At 40.9% G+C, this 14,247-nt stretch overlaps 1 protein-coding gene across 9 annotated transcripts in view; it reads right to left on the bottom strand.

Annotated features, from left to right (window-relative positions):
- ARB2A (ARB2 cotranscriptional regulator A) overlaps window positions 1-12,706 on the bottom strand; it is a 221,968-nt gene extending 209,262 nt beyond the window's left edge. For 4 of the 9 annotated variants that reach the window (XM_028748345.2, XM_028748343.2, XM_028748351.2 and 1 more), the window contains exons 1-4: window positions 12,386-12,407; window positions 8,102-8,225; window positions 5,758-5,859; window positions 223-323 (exon numbers count right to left, since the gene is read on the bottom strand). In XM_028748345.2, the coding sequence (XP_028604178.2) occupies window positions 223-323; window positions 5,758-5,859; window positions 8,102-8,207 (309 nt within the window). In that variant the 5' untranslated portion in view covers window positions 8,208-8,225; window positions 12,386-12,407. Of the gene's footprint in view, window positions 1-222; window positions 324-5,757; window positions 5,860-8,016; window positions 8,226-12,385; window positions 12,408-12,496 lie in introns of those variants that run through there. The other 5 variants (XM_028748346.2, XM_028748350.2, XM_028748348.2 and 2 more) reach the window with 5 other exon arrangements.
- Window positions 12,707-14,247: the final 1,541 nt, after the last annotated feature.

Genomic DNA, 14,247 nt, shown 5'->3' with positions numbered 1-14,247 from the left:
AGTCCAAGAAGCTCTTGCAACCAAGGGGAAGCTGCGGCTTGGTTTTCGAATGTTTCAGAAGCTGAACAGGCTTCCGGAACAAATTTCATTTGAGAACCAAGGTACCACTGTACTGAACTTTCCCCTCTCACTCATTTAACCAAGTACAATGTTAATATGCTACACAACAAATATAGACACAAACATATACACAGCTGTATATTGCTTGTATATAATATATACCTCTCCAAGAGCTTCATAGCGCTTTTGGTTCCATCTGTGCAAATCTTCACGGTAGTTAAAAACAAATGGCTCTCCCGTTTTTATATGTCTTAACTGTCCCTCTACAAAAGAAACAATATTAGATTCAGAACATGAGCTTTATAAGTGGAGAGAATAGTTCACTGTGGAAAAATTAAACTGTTCACTGTGCAGAAGTATTCATGGGTTGAATGCTGAAAACCATGAGCAAAAAGACTTCCCCATCTCCTCCTCTTCTAGAAAACCCACTCCTGATAGCTGAAGGCCCTTTCAGAAGGACCTGGGATGGGACATGAGTGAGTGCTGGGCAAAGGGTAATCAGGAAAATCTGACAAAACCACCTTGCAGAATACGGGTCGAGAAGCTGAGGAAGGTACAGGAAATTCCCTACAGTGAGCATCTTTCCAATTCTCAGAATCTAATTCTATGAGGACTTTCAAAGAAAATGGGCAATACTATAATAAGCACACATTTCTAGATCATATTCACAGTAGGTATAGGAAGACCAGAGAAAATGAAATGCTTTATAAAAAAAAATCCAGCATTTATTTTTCAGTGCTCCTACATATTTGGCCGAAGCTGAAATTCAAATATAAGATTTGATAATTAAGGAAGCCATCCTAATCCAAATCTGAATAGCATGTACCATGCTAATATTGAACACTGTGGATCTCAGACTATAGGGCAATGTTCACAATGCTATTGTATCAATTAGCAATGTGTATCACTTATACTAATGTTTTCCTATATCTTTGTATCTTGAAAAAATGTGTAAAGCAGCTAGAGAAAAAAGTAACTTAACTGACACACTGCATTTAAATGGGAAAACAAGTACAGGTGAAATCTAAGAAGTCTCAAAATATGGGAATACTATAATTACATTAACTTTGTGCAAACCATAACTATTTTCATGCATTACTGTTCTCTTCAGATGGTACCTAATTACTGATAATATCAAAGTAGGTTAATACATGACAAGATAAGTTCAAAGATCAAAGGAAATGCAAAAATAGTAGAGAGCAGAAATGCTAGAAACTGCCAAATGTTTTCTCTGAAAAACATTTTAGTCACAATGAAACTTGAAAGAAAAAAGATTATTAAAAGAGTATCTAAGACTTATTACTCCAAATCCTGAAATATCTGAATGTAAAAGCAGGGTTTAAATTACTAGAAATTATCTTAATGGGAAAGATAAAGGTTAATTATTTTTTTCTTTGCCCCAGCAAAGACAGTTTTGTACATGAAAGTCTTTCTTATTATTTGCTTGGAAAAGTTTTGAAGCCTCAAAATAAGTGAGAACTTTGTGTTATCTGCAGTATCTCTGCCTGTGAATATACTAATTACTAGTGTGAATAGAGAGAAATCAAAGTAGTTTTCTTTCTCAGCACTGTCATTACCTCAGTTTCAGTGTACTTTTCCCAATTACTAACCTCCAGGGGGAATGATCCTCCCCAACTTCATATCCAATATCTCAGGTCACATTACCCCTTTCTTCATGGCATATCATACTCTATGCTTCGTCCAAGGCTTCTAATTTTTTTAATTCTACACTCAGTTTCTATGCTCATTTTTAAGGCTGGTTATTGGTGAAGTTCCTCTCTCCCTAAGGAAATCACAGCATATTGTCTAGTAAGAATTGTAGTGTATTTTCAAGTTCTCTTAAGCGTCACTGAAACATCACTTACTAAAATTTCATTATTGCTTTGCCAATCAGAATAAGACACACCCCTTTCCTTCAAATACAGAAACATAATCAATAGTCAAAATGCATTAGTGCACACATGAAAAATTCCAGCCAAACATGCCAATTTGACGGAAGTGGGAACAGGGATGTGTTCACTTGTCCTTAACAATTCTACTCAAAGTCTATATCATAGATTCATATTCAGATTTCAAGTCATCTTAGCAATCAGACCTACACTATTAAATGTGCACTCTAGAAAGGAAACAGTAGAGATTGTACTGCTCTAAAAATAAGAAGCTGAAAAGTAAAAGTTGAACCACTCCTTTCAAATAGCATCACTTTCATGACACTTCTGGTTTCTAAGTACCTTCCTATGAAAATCATCAGGGTATTAAAAAGCTAAGTGTTGCATAAATGACTACATTTAAAGAAAAGCTTTTCCCCATAAAATTGGAAGGTATGAGACAATATTAAGAAGCTCAAGGTTTTGGGTTGTTTTCTTATTCAGAATATAGGAACTACTTCATGTCAAGAGTAATACACATCTTTCAGTATGCTGTCTCTTACAAGCCACATGTTTTAGAGCCAAAAAACCCCATGTTGTGGTTGTAGACAGCCTTTATTTCTATGACTTATCAGGACACTCAACTCAGTGATAGCCAGCTGGATAGCAATGGTTATGACAGATTTCTATTTCACATGCAGCATTAAGATTTCTAGGGAGAAAGCTACAGCTCTCTTGTCAGATTTCTGCTTTGCAATATCCCCCAAGGATATCAAGACATGTGCTTTGTACAAGGCTGCTTATGGAAGGTGTAGAAGCTTCAGCTGGTATGCCCAGAAAGAATTGGATTTGTGGGTGTACATCAATAGTCCATTTTTACACTTCCTGTTATCTGACTACAACTCAAAATACAAATTTTGAACCTGAATGGCATGGAATTTACTTAACTTACATACTGCACATTTCCTATGCTTACTCCCTTCCACTGTGGAACCTCATACAAAGTGCTCCATGTATTTGCTGCTTATAGAAGCTCAGGGCCAAACTATGTTACATTAAAAACATTTTTAACTACCATCTTAGAATAGGCTAACTCTCTTCCTTTACAAAAAGCAGCTGCATACACACACCACCTGGATGTGGACTACTTGGAAAAGTAATTTAAACTCTCCCCAAAGGTACTTCCTTGCTGGCTTTCAGTGACAGATGGAGACTAATACTGTGTAGTGGAATCTTATTATATTTACAATGAAATGACCTAGTGGGTTCCACAGTGATTATTTCCTAGTAAATGTGTATAGCATTTCAGCCTTCCTCTTGGAACCTGCTTACTGCATCAAATCTCAAGTCCTGAAACAGATGCAATACCAGAGATTAAAAATAAATATATAGAGAGGTGCTTTTAAACTAGCTTAAGGACAGGACAGGACAGGCTTAAGGCAGACCCCTTTGGTATACATAGCCTTAGAAGGTATGCAGTGTTTCCTAGTATGGTAGGGAATGAAGAAGGGGCTTTTTCTGCCAAGGCCAGAGCTTCACAGGCTTACCCTTTTAGGGCTTGTCTGAGACTTAAGTCTCCTAATTAACTGACCATTAGGAATCCAAAAAAGTCCATTAGGACATCTGCTTAACAACCTATTAAGTCAAAGATAAGTTACACAGAAGGCAGGCAGAAGACTCTTTTTATAGGGTGGTAAGAGTCTTTTGGATTAGTTCAGTGACTATACAATTCTCTCAGGCTTAAGGCTGAGGAACTTTCCTGAGCCAGGCCCTTGGGCTAGCTAGCATGAACTGCACAATTCCACTTCAAAGTTGGGCAACTTATGGTTGACAACATCAAAGCTTTAATTAGTTTCCTAAACAAAAGCAATTAAAAAGGAGGGGGTTAATTCAGTAAACAGTTATTGGGTGTGTTTTGTACTTTTAAATGTAAATTTAAACCATGGACAAATTATAAACTTGTTGAACATGGCCACACAACAGCTCAATTTAAGTAGCTGAAACATAGTTGAACCCTTGCAAGACTACATGCGTCTTGTCTAAGGTGACAATCTTGCCTTTTACAGTGTTCCAAAAATCTGGCTTCCATATGAGATCTAATACAAAGTATGATGAAAACCACTTAAGATTTTCCCTCCAGGGGCAACTCTGAGACTTACATGCTTTGTATTCTTAAAGAGTAAGCAGCAGCATAAATTGCCATTACTCCAACCATCTTCTAATAGCACAGGAATTTTGTTGCAAACAAAAAACTCTCTCAACTTGTGGAATGCTCTCCCCAGGGAGGTTCAGCTGGTGCCTTCATTATACACCTTTAGATGCCAAGCAAAAATGTTCTTCAACCAGGCTTTTTACTGATTAACATCCTATACCCTTTTAAATGTGTTTGTGGAATGGTGTGCTGGGATGGGGTATATTAATTTGTGGACCCCCTATTTTATTATTTTGTGTTTTTATCTTGTATTTTTATGTTGTGGACTACTCTGAGATCTACAGATAAAGGGCTATATACAAACTTAATAAAATAAACAAATAAATAAATTACTTCCAAAAGCTTCTTCATTTATTTCCAGTGAGCAATTGCACACATGCAAAGCTAGACATAGGTCAGGTTCATGGCAACTCTGGAAACAATTCTCATTAAAATCAACTACATTTGCTTTGAGCTATGTTTGAGATCACAGCTGCTATGACAGCACAATATCCTGATTCCAAATATATTGCATAATAATACATTACATAGTAATATATAGTAAATAATTAAGATGATGATGATGGTGGATTTGTTATTATTTCCCCCACTATGTTTTCAGCTGTTCTTATTTTAAATGTAAGTCACCTTGAGCCCGTCATGGAAAAATGTGGGGTATAAATATATAAGAACAACAACAAACACTGAAGTTAAACAGGCTACCTACAAACTAACATGTTAGTGTTTCCCAAAGTGGGCGGTACCACCCCCTGGGGGCCAATGAGATTACCGTATTTTTCGCTCTATAAGACGCATCAGACCACAAGACACACCTAGTTTTGGGAGGAGCAAAACAAGAAAAAAAATATTCTGAATCTCATAAGCCAGAACAGCAAGAGGAATCACTGTTCAGTGAAAGCAGCAATCCCTCTTGCTGTTCTGGCTTCTGTGATAGCTGCGCAGCCTGCATTCGTTCCATAAGATGCACACACATTTCCCCTTACTTTTTAGAAGGGAAAAAGTGAGTCTTATAGAGCAAAAAATACTGTACTTACGGGGTACTAGTAGGCAAGAGCATGGCAGGAAGGCACTTGGTGTGCAAATGACTATCACTTGGGAAAGTTGATATCACTAGATCAAGTTAATCAATTTTACTGAATTAGAATTTTGAGTAAATGTGAAATTACTTGTTACTGTATTGCTTTTATTGTGCTGTTATCTTTCTTAATGGGTCGTGAAAACCACTATTCTGAATAAGGCTTTTGATAGTGTTCGGTAGGGGCACTGATGATGAGTTTACAGAACCAAGAGGGCAGTGGCCTGAAAAAGCTTGGGAACCATTGCCTTGGAAAAAAATTGAACAAAAATTTTCAGTGAGGCACCACTACCATTCTGAGCAACTGTGTTCCTATGTTTAGAATGGCCCAAGGAAAAACTACAGCAACATAAAATGTGTTATTTGTGATCAGATGAAAACAGGATGTATTTGAATACTTGAGACTATTACTTTAGTTGCATTGTTTAAAACAGTTGTACAAAGAAATCAGACTCAAACAGCAAGATACGAATCAAAGTTCTGGGGGGAAATATTAATATTCAATCACTTCTAAATGAGTTCTTACAGCATTCATTACTTACTTTCATTAAAAGCATATTCAAATCCTTCAAGTGTATCAGGAAACTCAAGAGGTGGCTCATCTTTTTTCATCAGTTCATCCAAGTCTATTCTAGACAACAAATCTGAAAAAGGGTGGGGAAGAAATTTGTCTTTCTGTAGACTGCAAATTCAGGTTTCCCCCAAAGATTAGTTGTTACCTCCCTCTTCTTTCTCAGTTGACTCATTTTGGCTCCATATCTGCCAACACTCAACCACAAAGTTTGCTATTGGAGGGAGTGATAATGCAAGAGTAACTGAAGCAATGTGAAGGCTGCCAGAGACAACAATGAAGTACTTTTGAATGAAACTTACTTAGAAACTGTCCAACTTTTCATTTCTACTATTCTTGTAATTTCAAAATCAAGGCAGTACAGTCTTCTACATTGCCAAAGGGCATATGGTAACACATCTGAAATGTTTTCCGAGGAATCTGTTATTTTGGGGGGAAAGCAGCAGAGGTTTCCTCACTCCTATTTACAGAGTGATGCTACCCCAAACTAATCCTTACTGAGAAGAAAAAGGATCAGTCACTATAAAATTTTGCTTTGCTGTGGAAAGCACATGGAACATTTTAAATTTATCCCAGTGGAAAGTATTGTTGGCATAACCACTAATCTGGAAGGACATTGTCAGAGCAAACAGAAACATGTGAAGTTAGTAATGTAGCAGGGGGCGATGGCCTAGCTCAGATCTGATCATCAAACAACGTGTTAGTCCTACACACCAAAATGGCAAAAACACGCAGCCCACTTAGTAAGTAGAAGGCCCACATGAATAATCCAGAGGTCTGCATGCTGAACCCATACACTAAGTTATTATTTGCTGTTCTTATACACAGTGGGCCATGGAAGCATCTAATGTGGGTGGGAACACAGTGGGCTCTTCCTAGGAGTGTGTTTCAGCATTCACTTGGGGAGAAGGCTTTGACCAGGTTGTTGGAAAGCACTGAGCAATTTCTGCAGTCACACTTTGGCTGGTGTCTTCTGTATAGCTGCATTATCAGATATTACCAGTCACAATATTGTGATTGATAGGTGACAGTGGAGTTGCAAAGGATGAGGTTTAAGCAATAGCCAATCACTCTGTACTGTTTTGTTTCCGTTAGTTTTGCTTTGCTTTTTGCACCAGTGCTCAATAGAATTTCACGTACACTATGCAATCACGAGTGTGGCTTATTTGTAACTTAAGATATTTGGGGCAGGGAGGGAGAGAAAAGCATTTGCTTTGCACTATCGTATGTCAGGATGGCCCACACACTTTTCATTTCCATAGCATATGTAACAGGAAACATGGAGCATATTGGTCCCATATTGACTAAAGTAAAAGATGTTCAATATGACTTGGATTCATTGATAAAATGCATCCACAATGACACATACATTGTCAGTGTCAGGATGTGCATCCATTTACTCCAGATGTTCATGTAGAGAACCTATATTAACACGGGTACTATCACAAGTCACGAAATTGAATCTAGAGAACTTTGCTCATGCAAGGAAGGACACATATTCCCACCCCCCTTCTCACATTTCTCCATGCTATTATAATCTGAAACCAGTTTTGTTATGGCATTATTGTAAGCTTAGAGACTCTGGGTGACAGTTAGCTAAGTTTTGCTCAGAACAGACCCACTGGAATTAATAAACATGACTACGGTCAATTAGTTTCATTTGGTCTACTCTGAGTAAAACTTAGTTGAATACCACTCATTACTTTTTCAGCAGACATCTGTCTGCATTATTATTCTGATGTCCACATTAACAAGGTGCCACCAAGTGCATCAAGGGTCCCTGCTTCAACCTGGCACCTTGTAGAGATCCCATTTCACCTCTAATATGCCCCAAATACCTTTGTGCCATCTCACTTCATTTCTGGATATGCCTGACTACAATGCACATCACTGAATCTAGGCTCTAAGAGTTTTGCAGCAATGTGAACTGGGTGTAACAATATTATTTAAAACACTGTTTTAAAGAAATATTTTACTCATCATTTGGAAAATAGAATATTGTATACAACATTGTATTTTAGTTTCCCCAGATTTTCCAGTTTTTCCATTTCTGGATTTGGTAGGAAAGACTAGGGGGTGCGTTGTTCACATCTCTGTATACAGGTAACAGCATTCCCACTGTGTGCATTGGCTTCCTTTTCCAGACAAAGAAAAAAGAAACCTAGACAGGCAGTGGTAAGAAATGTATAACAGCTGAGGATGTGGGTTGCACTCATTTGCACTTGCTCACCTGTTTCACTAATCACACAATTATAGTTCATCAGAGCAAAGTCTACGGAGTGCCTATGGAGGAGAAGTTCCAAATTAATTTGTACCCTTTAATGCTGTAGTCTTCTCTTTTTCATCAGGACCTCCCTGTTGAAGCTGTGCCATGCTTATCCAAATTCTCAGCCAGATTAAAATAATGGAGGGAACATGCATCAATCTTGGGAGGATGAGCTGAAAAATTAAAGAAAGTTCAGAATTTGCAGTCAGTTTGGTTCCACTTCAGAATGTTTCTTGAAAATGATCAGCAGTGTAAAACTGTATTTAATTTAATTTATTGTATCTCACCTAAGGTACTCTACCTTGCAGTCTCTAAAATAGCCAAAACAAAAAACAACAGAACAATATTTCTAATATGAAACAATCCTCAAGTTAAAACCAATTACAGAAACCATCGCAACAAAAAACACAGTAATAATTCCAACACAGCAAAGCACAAACAGGAAAATGATCAGCCAAAGGTCATTTTCAACAGCCAGGCCTCTACCAGCAGCTTGAAAACATACAGTGACAGGACTTGGCACAAATTGTTTGGCAAGGCATTCCACAGGATAGGCACCACCTAAAAGAATAAACAAGCTCTGGTTGTCATCAGCTGTACAGAGGTACCTCGGGTTATATACGCTTCAGGTTGCATACGCTTCAGGTTACAGACTCTGTTAAACCAGAAATAGTACCTCGGGTTAAGAACTTAATTCGTTCTGGAGGTCTGGTCTTAACCTGAAACTGTTCTTAACCTGAAGCACCACTTTAGCTAATGGGGCCTCCTGCTGCTGCTGCCGCCACACCACCAAAGCACGATTTCTGTTCTCATCCTGAAGCAAAGTTCTTAACCCGAGTTACCGTACTATTTCTGGGTTAGTGGAGTCTGTAACCTGAAGCGTCTGTAACCCAAGGTACCACTGTACCTTATAAGAGAGATCTGAAGAAAGGCCTCAGATGATGATCAAAGCATGCTGAAAGTAACATAAGGGAAAAGATGTCCAAGTCCCAAGATGTTTTGCTTTAAAGTTTAATACCAGCACATTGAATTGAACCCTGAAACAAACTACCAGCTAATATAAGTCATGGGAAATCCACTATATGGCAATTAAAGCACCTAGCAACCATCAGTAACCTAGATGTAGCATTTTGTACAAATTGCAATTTCCAAGATAGTCTGTAAATCCAAACTGAAATCAGATGGTCTCACCACCAGCAGTACTTCTGTTTTGTCTAGATTAAGATGCAGCTTGCTCCACCTTTTCCAGGCTTTCACATCTACCAACTGCCTCTTTAGAATCAAGTGAAAATTAGAGAGAGAGCTGGGTGTCATAAGCATCATGATGAGATTGTATTCAAATCTCTAGACCTTTTCTTGTAGCATGGGCACAAAACTTAACCTTAACCTTGCCAAACCCCATAAACCAAGGGGAACAGCAGCTGTTCCCCAGCAGCCACCTTCTGAGTCCTATCTGCAGGAATGAGCAGATATACATCAACACTGTACTCCAATTCCCTTCCCTTCAAGGTGGTCTAGAAGGATACTAGAGTCAGTTGGAGATTCAAGAAAATAGGGTCACATTTCCTTTATCCATCTCCTGGCACAGAACATAACCAAAGGTGATCAAGAAAGTTTCTATGCCTAACCCAAGTCACAAAACAGACTGGAAGTAATCTAGATAATCTAGATTGTTCTAATAATCTAGATAATCTAGAAGTTCTTGGAGCCGCTCCATAAAAGCTAAAATACTTTTTTTAATTGAGAAAAAGATACAATGTTTTCTGCAAGCTGAGCAGGACAGCACCTTCCAATGGAACAGAATGTGCCTGTGCTCTAAGAGCAATGTCTTAACCGAATAGGAATGAATTGTGATGCCATGCATCACCTAGCCCCAAGTCTGCAGGGCTTCGATTCTCTTCCTGCAGTAGTCCCCAGCTCATATCCTTAATCTTGCTCACCCTTTAAACCTACATTCATCCCGCAGCTCTTTGCCCACAGCTTCTTCTGTAAGACTGGAAATATCCAATATGAATTTCCATTTACAGCCACTTTCTTCTAACCTTATTTTTCCATCTTTTACCCACTCCCACTCTTCCTTGACTCTGTCCATCTCCAGTCCCACAATATCCGTGACACAAAGCTGTAGGGCTCTCCCCTTCTGGCCACAGCTGACTGTGCTAGGCCTCAACACTCAGTTAGCTAAAGCTTGAGATCCTATAGCAGAGCAGGATCATGATGATCAACATTAGCTTCAGAATTTGCACCCTAGCCTTCCACATTTTTGTCTCAACTATTATCAGCTCCTTTTCCAACCTTTCAATTCTTTCTCATTCATCCAATCTGTGGGCCTCCCACAGCACACTTTTCATTGTGCAATTCACACATTAAGTAGACCTACAGGGTATTTCTTCTAGGATACTGACAGAAATTCTCACCTTTAGGTCCCTAAATTTCAGCCACTAACCACATACCATTTTCCTTCTGGAAACAAAAAACCATTTGTAGCATAAAATGAATTTTGTCCTTGGGGTGTGTGTTTACTACACCAGTCAATGTTAGCAGATTGGGGTAGTAAAACACCCAATTGTTTTGTCATAGGTCAGCGAAAGGTTAAGAAAATGTGTTGTGTGCCAATAGATTAGAAGAAACCTTATTCCTCTAACCCAGGGCAGTTTTCTTAATGGGGTCAGAAAAATACACCACAAAACAGTTAATATTAGCTTGCTTTTATTGCAACTGTGATTTTATATTTTATACTTTTAATTTTATCTTATTAGTCAGTTGACCATTATAAATACCTGACTTGCTTTCAAGTATCTGCACTATTTTAATTAATATCTTGACATTCCCTCTCAACAGACAGCAGTTAAGCATGTATACAAACTCTTTGACATCAAACAATGTAAATGCAATGAACTTGAGTGAGGGAGCTCAGAAGCAGTAGGCAGCAATATATTAAAAGGTAACAGCTGCTAGTAAATACTGATATTAATGCCTCAACCTTGCAAATAATTTAATTAATTTTACTGATTTAATCTAGCATGGCCCAGACTAATTTAAAACGTAGATCTCATTTCTTGTGAGTTTTGCGTTTATGCTGCACACGTTTGAAATCTGATATAATGAAGGGCGTATGTGTGTGTGTATGCAAAAACAAGAATGACCAAGTGCAGCATTTATTTTATGCAAGCCTGCCTGAGTGCATTTCTCAGCCTCAATTTTCTGTGGCAAGTCCAGACATCTGTGAAATATACCCTCACAGCCCTGGCATACAAGCCCCCCCCCCCCCCATGTTCAACAGGACTGTTATTTGTTGCTCAGGCTCCTGTATCAAGTCTCTTACCTTTTAAGTCAGCTTTGCAATGCCTCTACATTTCTGGCCACAACCTTTCCAAAAGCTAGCACTCTTTGCCACCCCCCCCCCAAAAAAAAAGTCAAGACTGTGGGAAACACAAAAGACCTGCAACTCACATGTTGCTAAGCAATACTACATAACCTACCCGAACCAGCTAGAAAATTTTGGACAGAGCTCAAATGACTAATCTAGCAATCAGAAACGTACCAGGTGAACGTTTTAATTTCATTTATACAACAATTGTTTATGTTTTTACATGCAAGCCAAGTTTGGGAAAAGAAGTAAAAGATGACTCAGCATTTACATACTGTCAGGTGAAAAAAGGAATTCCTATGGGGGAGGGATATAGTGTGGGGAATCCAGCTGCTGCCTGGTAAAAGTGACAACAGCAAAACATCACAGCGCAGCGAGATCCTGATTGTTATGCATACATTTAAGGCACTCGGCTGAGCAGCGAACACGGACTATATGCCAACTGTGAAGAGGAACACATTTTTTTAAAAAAGGCCAGTGACAGGCTCCTGCCATCCCTCTCCCTCCCTCTTCCCGGGGCCAAGGTCCTGGCGATCTTTTTTTCTCTGAGCGACAAGCCCAATTCTCCCCGCCCCCAGAGCAGAGCGCCAGAGCCAGGAAACAACGTGGGCGAAGCAGCTTGAAAGGAAAAGGGACTCCTGTGATTTCTGACGCGGCGGCCACCTTGTACTTCCTGGTCGCAGCAGCCAACCAGGAGGAAGAACAAGAGCGAGGGCAGCTACAGCTCAAAGGCAGCGGCGCTCCGCCCGAGGTGGACACGCGAGGTGCCGCCACCTCAGAGGCGGGAAGGCAAGAGGACGGTGCCCCCGCCGCCTGTGGTCAGGCGCAGCTCGCTCCCTCAGCTGAAGGCCACGCAGCCCGCGGCGGAAGGGAGGCGGCCAGTAGCCGGGAGAAGGCGGCTTCCCCTCCGCCACCTCCACCTGTCAGTCCTATCTCTTTCACACACGGACACACGCACAACACCTGAGGGAGGGGGGTGAGGTGAGCCTCTGCCATTCTCCTCAGCGGGGGGGGGGGCGAGGGAAGGGGCGGCCGTTGGCGCGCGCAAACCTCGGCGCAACGGCTGCAACGTACCTGCTGCCGCCCTTCCCGGTGGAGGGGAGGGGAGGGGGCGTGGCCAAGGCTTGTTACCGGGAGACGCGCCGCCGCTTCTCGCCTCACTGTTTTGTAATGGGGGGTGGGAGGGTTGTCCCGCCCTCGCTTGCTCGCTTTGCCTTCCCCCTTTTTCCCGCCCTTTCCTTTCCCCTCAGCTCCACAGACGAGAGGCGAATTTCGAGAGTTCCACTTCCGGGCCCGGGGTAACGTCACACATAACCCGCGCGCAATCGAACTAAGGGACAAAAGGAAGGCGGGGGCGGGGCTTCCTTCCTGCCGCCCGCCCGCTTCCTGCGCTCAGAGAAGTCGCTGTCAAGTCCGGATCGAGAGAGAAAGAGCGCCGAGGCGTCAGCGAAATAATACGCTAGGTCAACTGAGCATGCGCAGGTCCCCTCGGAGTCTGCTCAGTAAGAGCCGGCGAAGCCGCCGGTAGCTTTTTTTCTGCCCTCAGTTGAAGGAAGTTCCACCTCAGTACGATTAGCCAAGGCAATCAGATCCGTTGCTTGAAGCCCCAAACCTGCCTGGATGCATTTTGGCTTGCCTGCTGATGAAAGTGACCGTGTGGTGATTGGTAATATCGTCATCCCTAAGTAGTAGCAGTTGCCAGGACATTGTCCTGTTCGCCTCTGCATTGTTTCATCCTTATTTTGGACATTGTGGTAGATTGCAATGTTTAGCTGGTGATGTATTGCGATGTTAAAAACCAGATATTGCCCAGCTTTCACACATGTCGTGATTAGCGATATATTACCAGGTCAAATATTATGAAACAGTTATCGCAATGCGAACTTCAAACCAATATATTCCCCAGTCCTAACAACTGCTGTGGAAAAGTAGTGATTTCCATGTTAGGGATCATTAGGAAAGGGATTGAAAATAAATCTGCCAACATCTTAATGTCATCTATAGTGAGACCACACACAGAATATTGTGTACAGTTCTGGCTGCCTCACTGCAAAAAGCATGTAGAACTGGAAAAATTTCAGAAAAGGGCAACCAAAACAATCAAGGGTATGAAGCAACTACAACATTTCAGGCTTTTTAGTTTAGAAAAATGGCGAGTACGGGGTGGGGAGGGAGATGATAGTGTATAAAATTATGTATGATGTGAAGAAATAAGCTAAATAAAAGTTTTTATCTCCTGTAATACTAGAATTCATGGCCATCCAGTGAAGTTTAATGTTTGAAGATTCAAGACACTAAAAAGCATTTCACACAGTTCATATTGAATGACGTTAAAAAGTGATGTCCTATATCCACTGTCAGAGGCAATATGTCTCTATATACCAGATGCTGGGAATCACAAATGGGGCAAGTGTGATTGGCCAAGTGTGAGAACTGGATGCTGAACTAGATGGCTCCAGCAGACCTCTTCTTCTGTTGCCCCAGAAACAATGCACCTCCCATTTACCCTTGAAGGAGATACCTGAGGTGGTAATGTAGCATTGCAGTGTTACTTCTTCTGCCAAAATGTACTTCTCCTGCTGGACAGTGGGAAATTGTCCCACTGTTGAGTCCTTTGCCAGGCTCTGGGGCTCAGTGTCTGGTGTTGAAGCCCTTGCCGGTGAGTCCCTACCTGTGATCATTTGTTGTTCCTGACCAAGTAAGGCACTGCTTCCCAAACAGTGGTTCATAACCTACCAATGGGCCTTGGGCCACTTTCAGGTAGGCATCAGTGCCACAGCCTACCCAGTGTCTCCTCACTTGCAGGCCCACCCCCTAGATGTGCC

The sequence above is a fragment of the Podarcis muralis genome, chromosome 11 (assembly GCF_964188315.1).
Source record: "Podarcis muralis chromosome 11, rPodMur119.hap1.1, whole genome shotgun sequence".
NCBI lineage: Eukaryota > Metazoa > Chordata > Lepidosauria > Squamata > Lacertidae > Podarcis > Podarcis muralis.
This window is presented reverse-complemented; position numbering and strand designations above follow the sequence as displayed.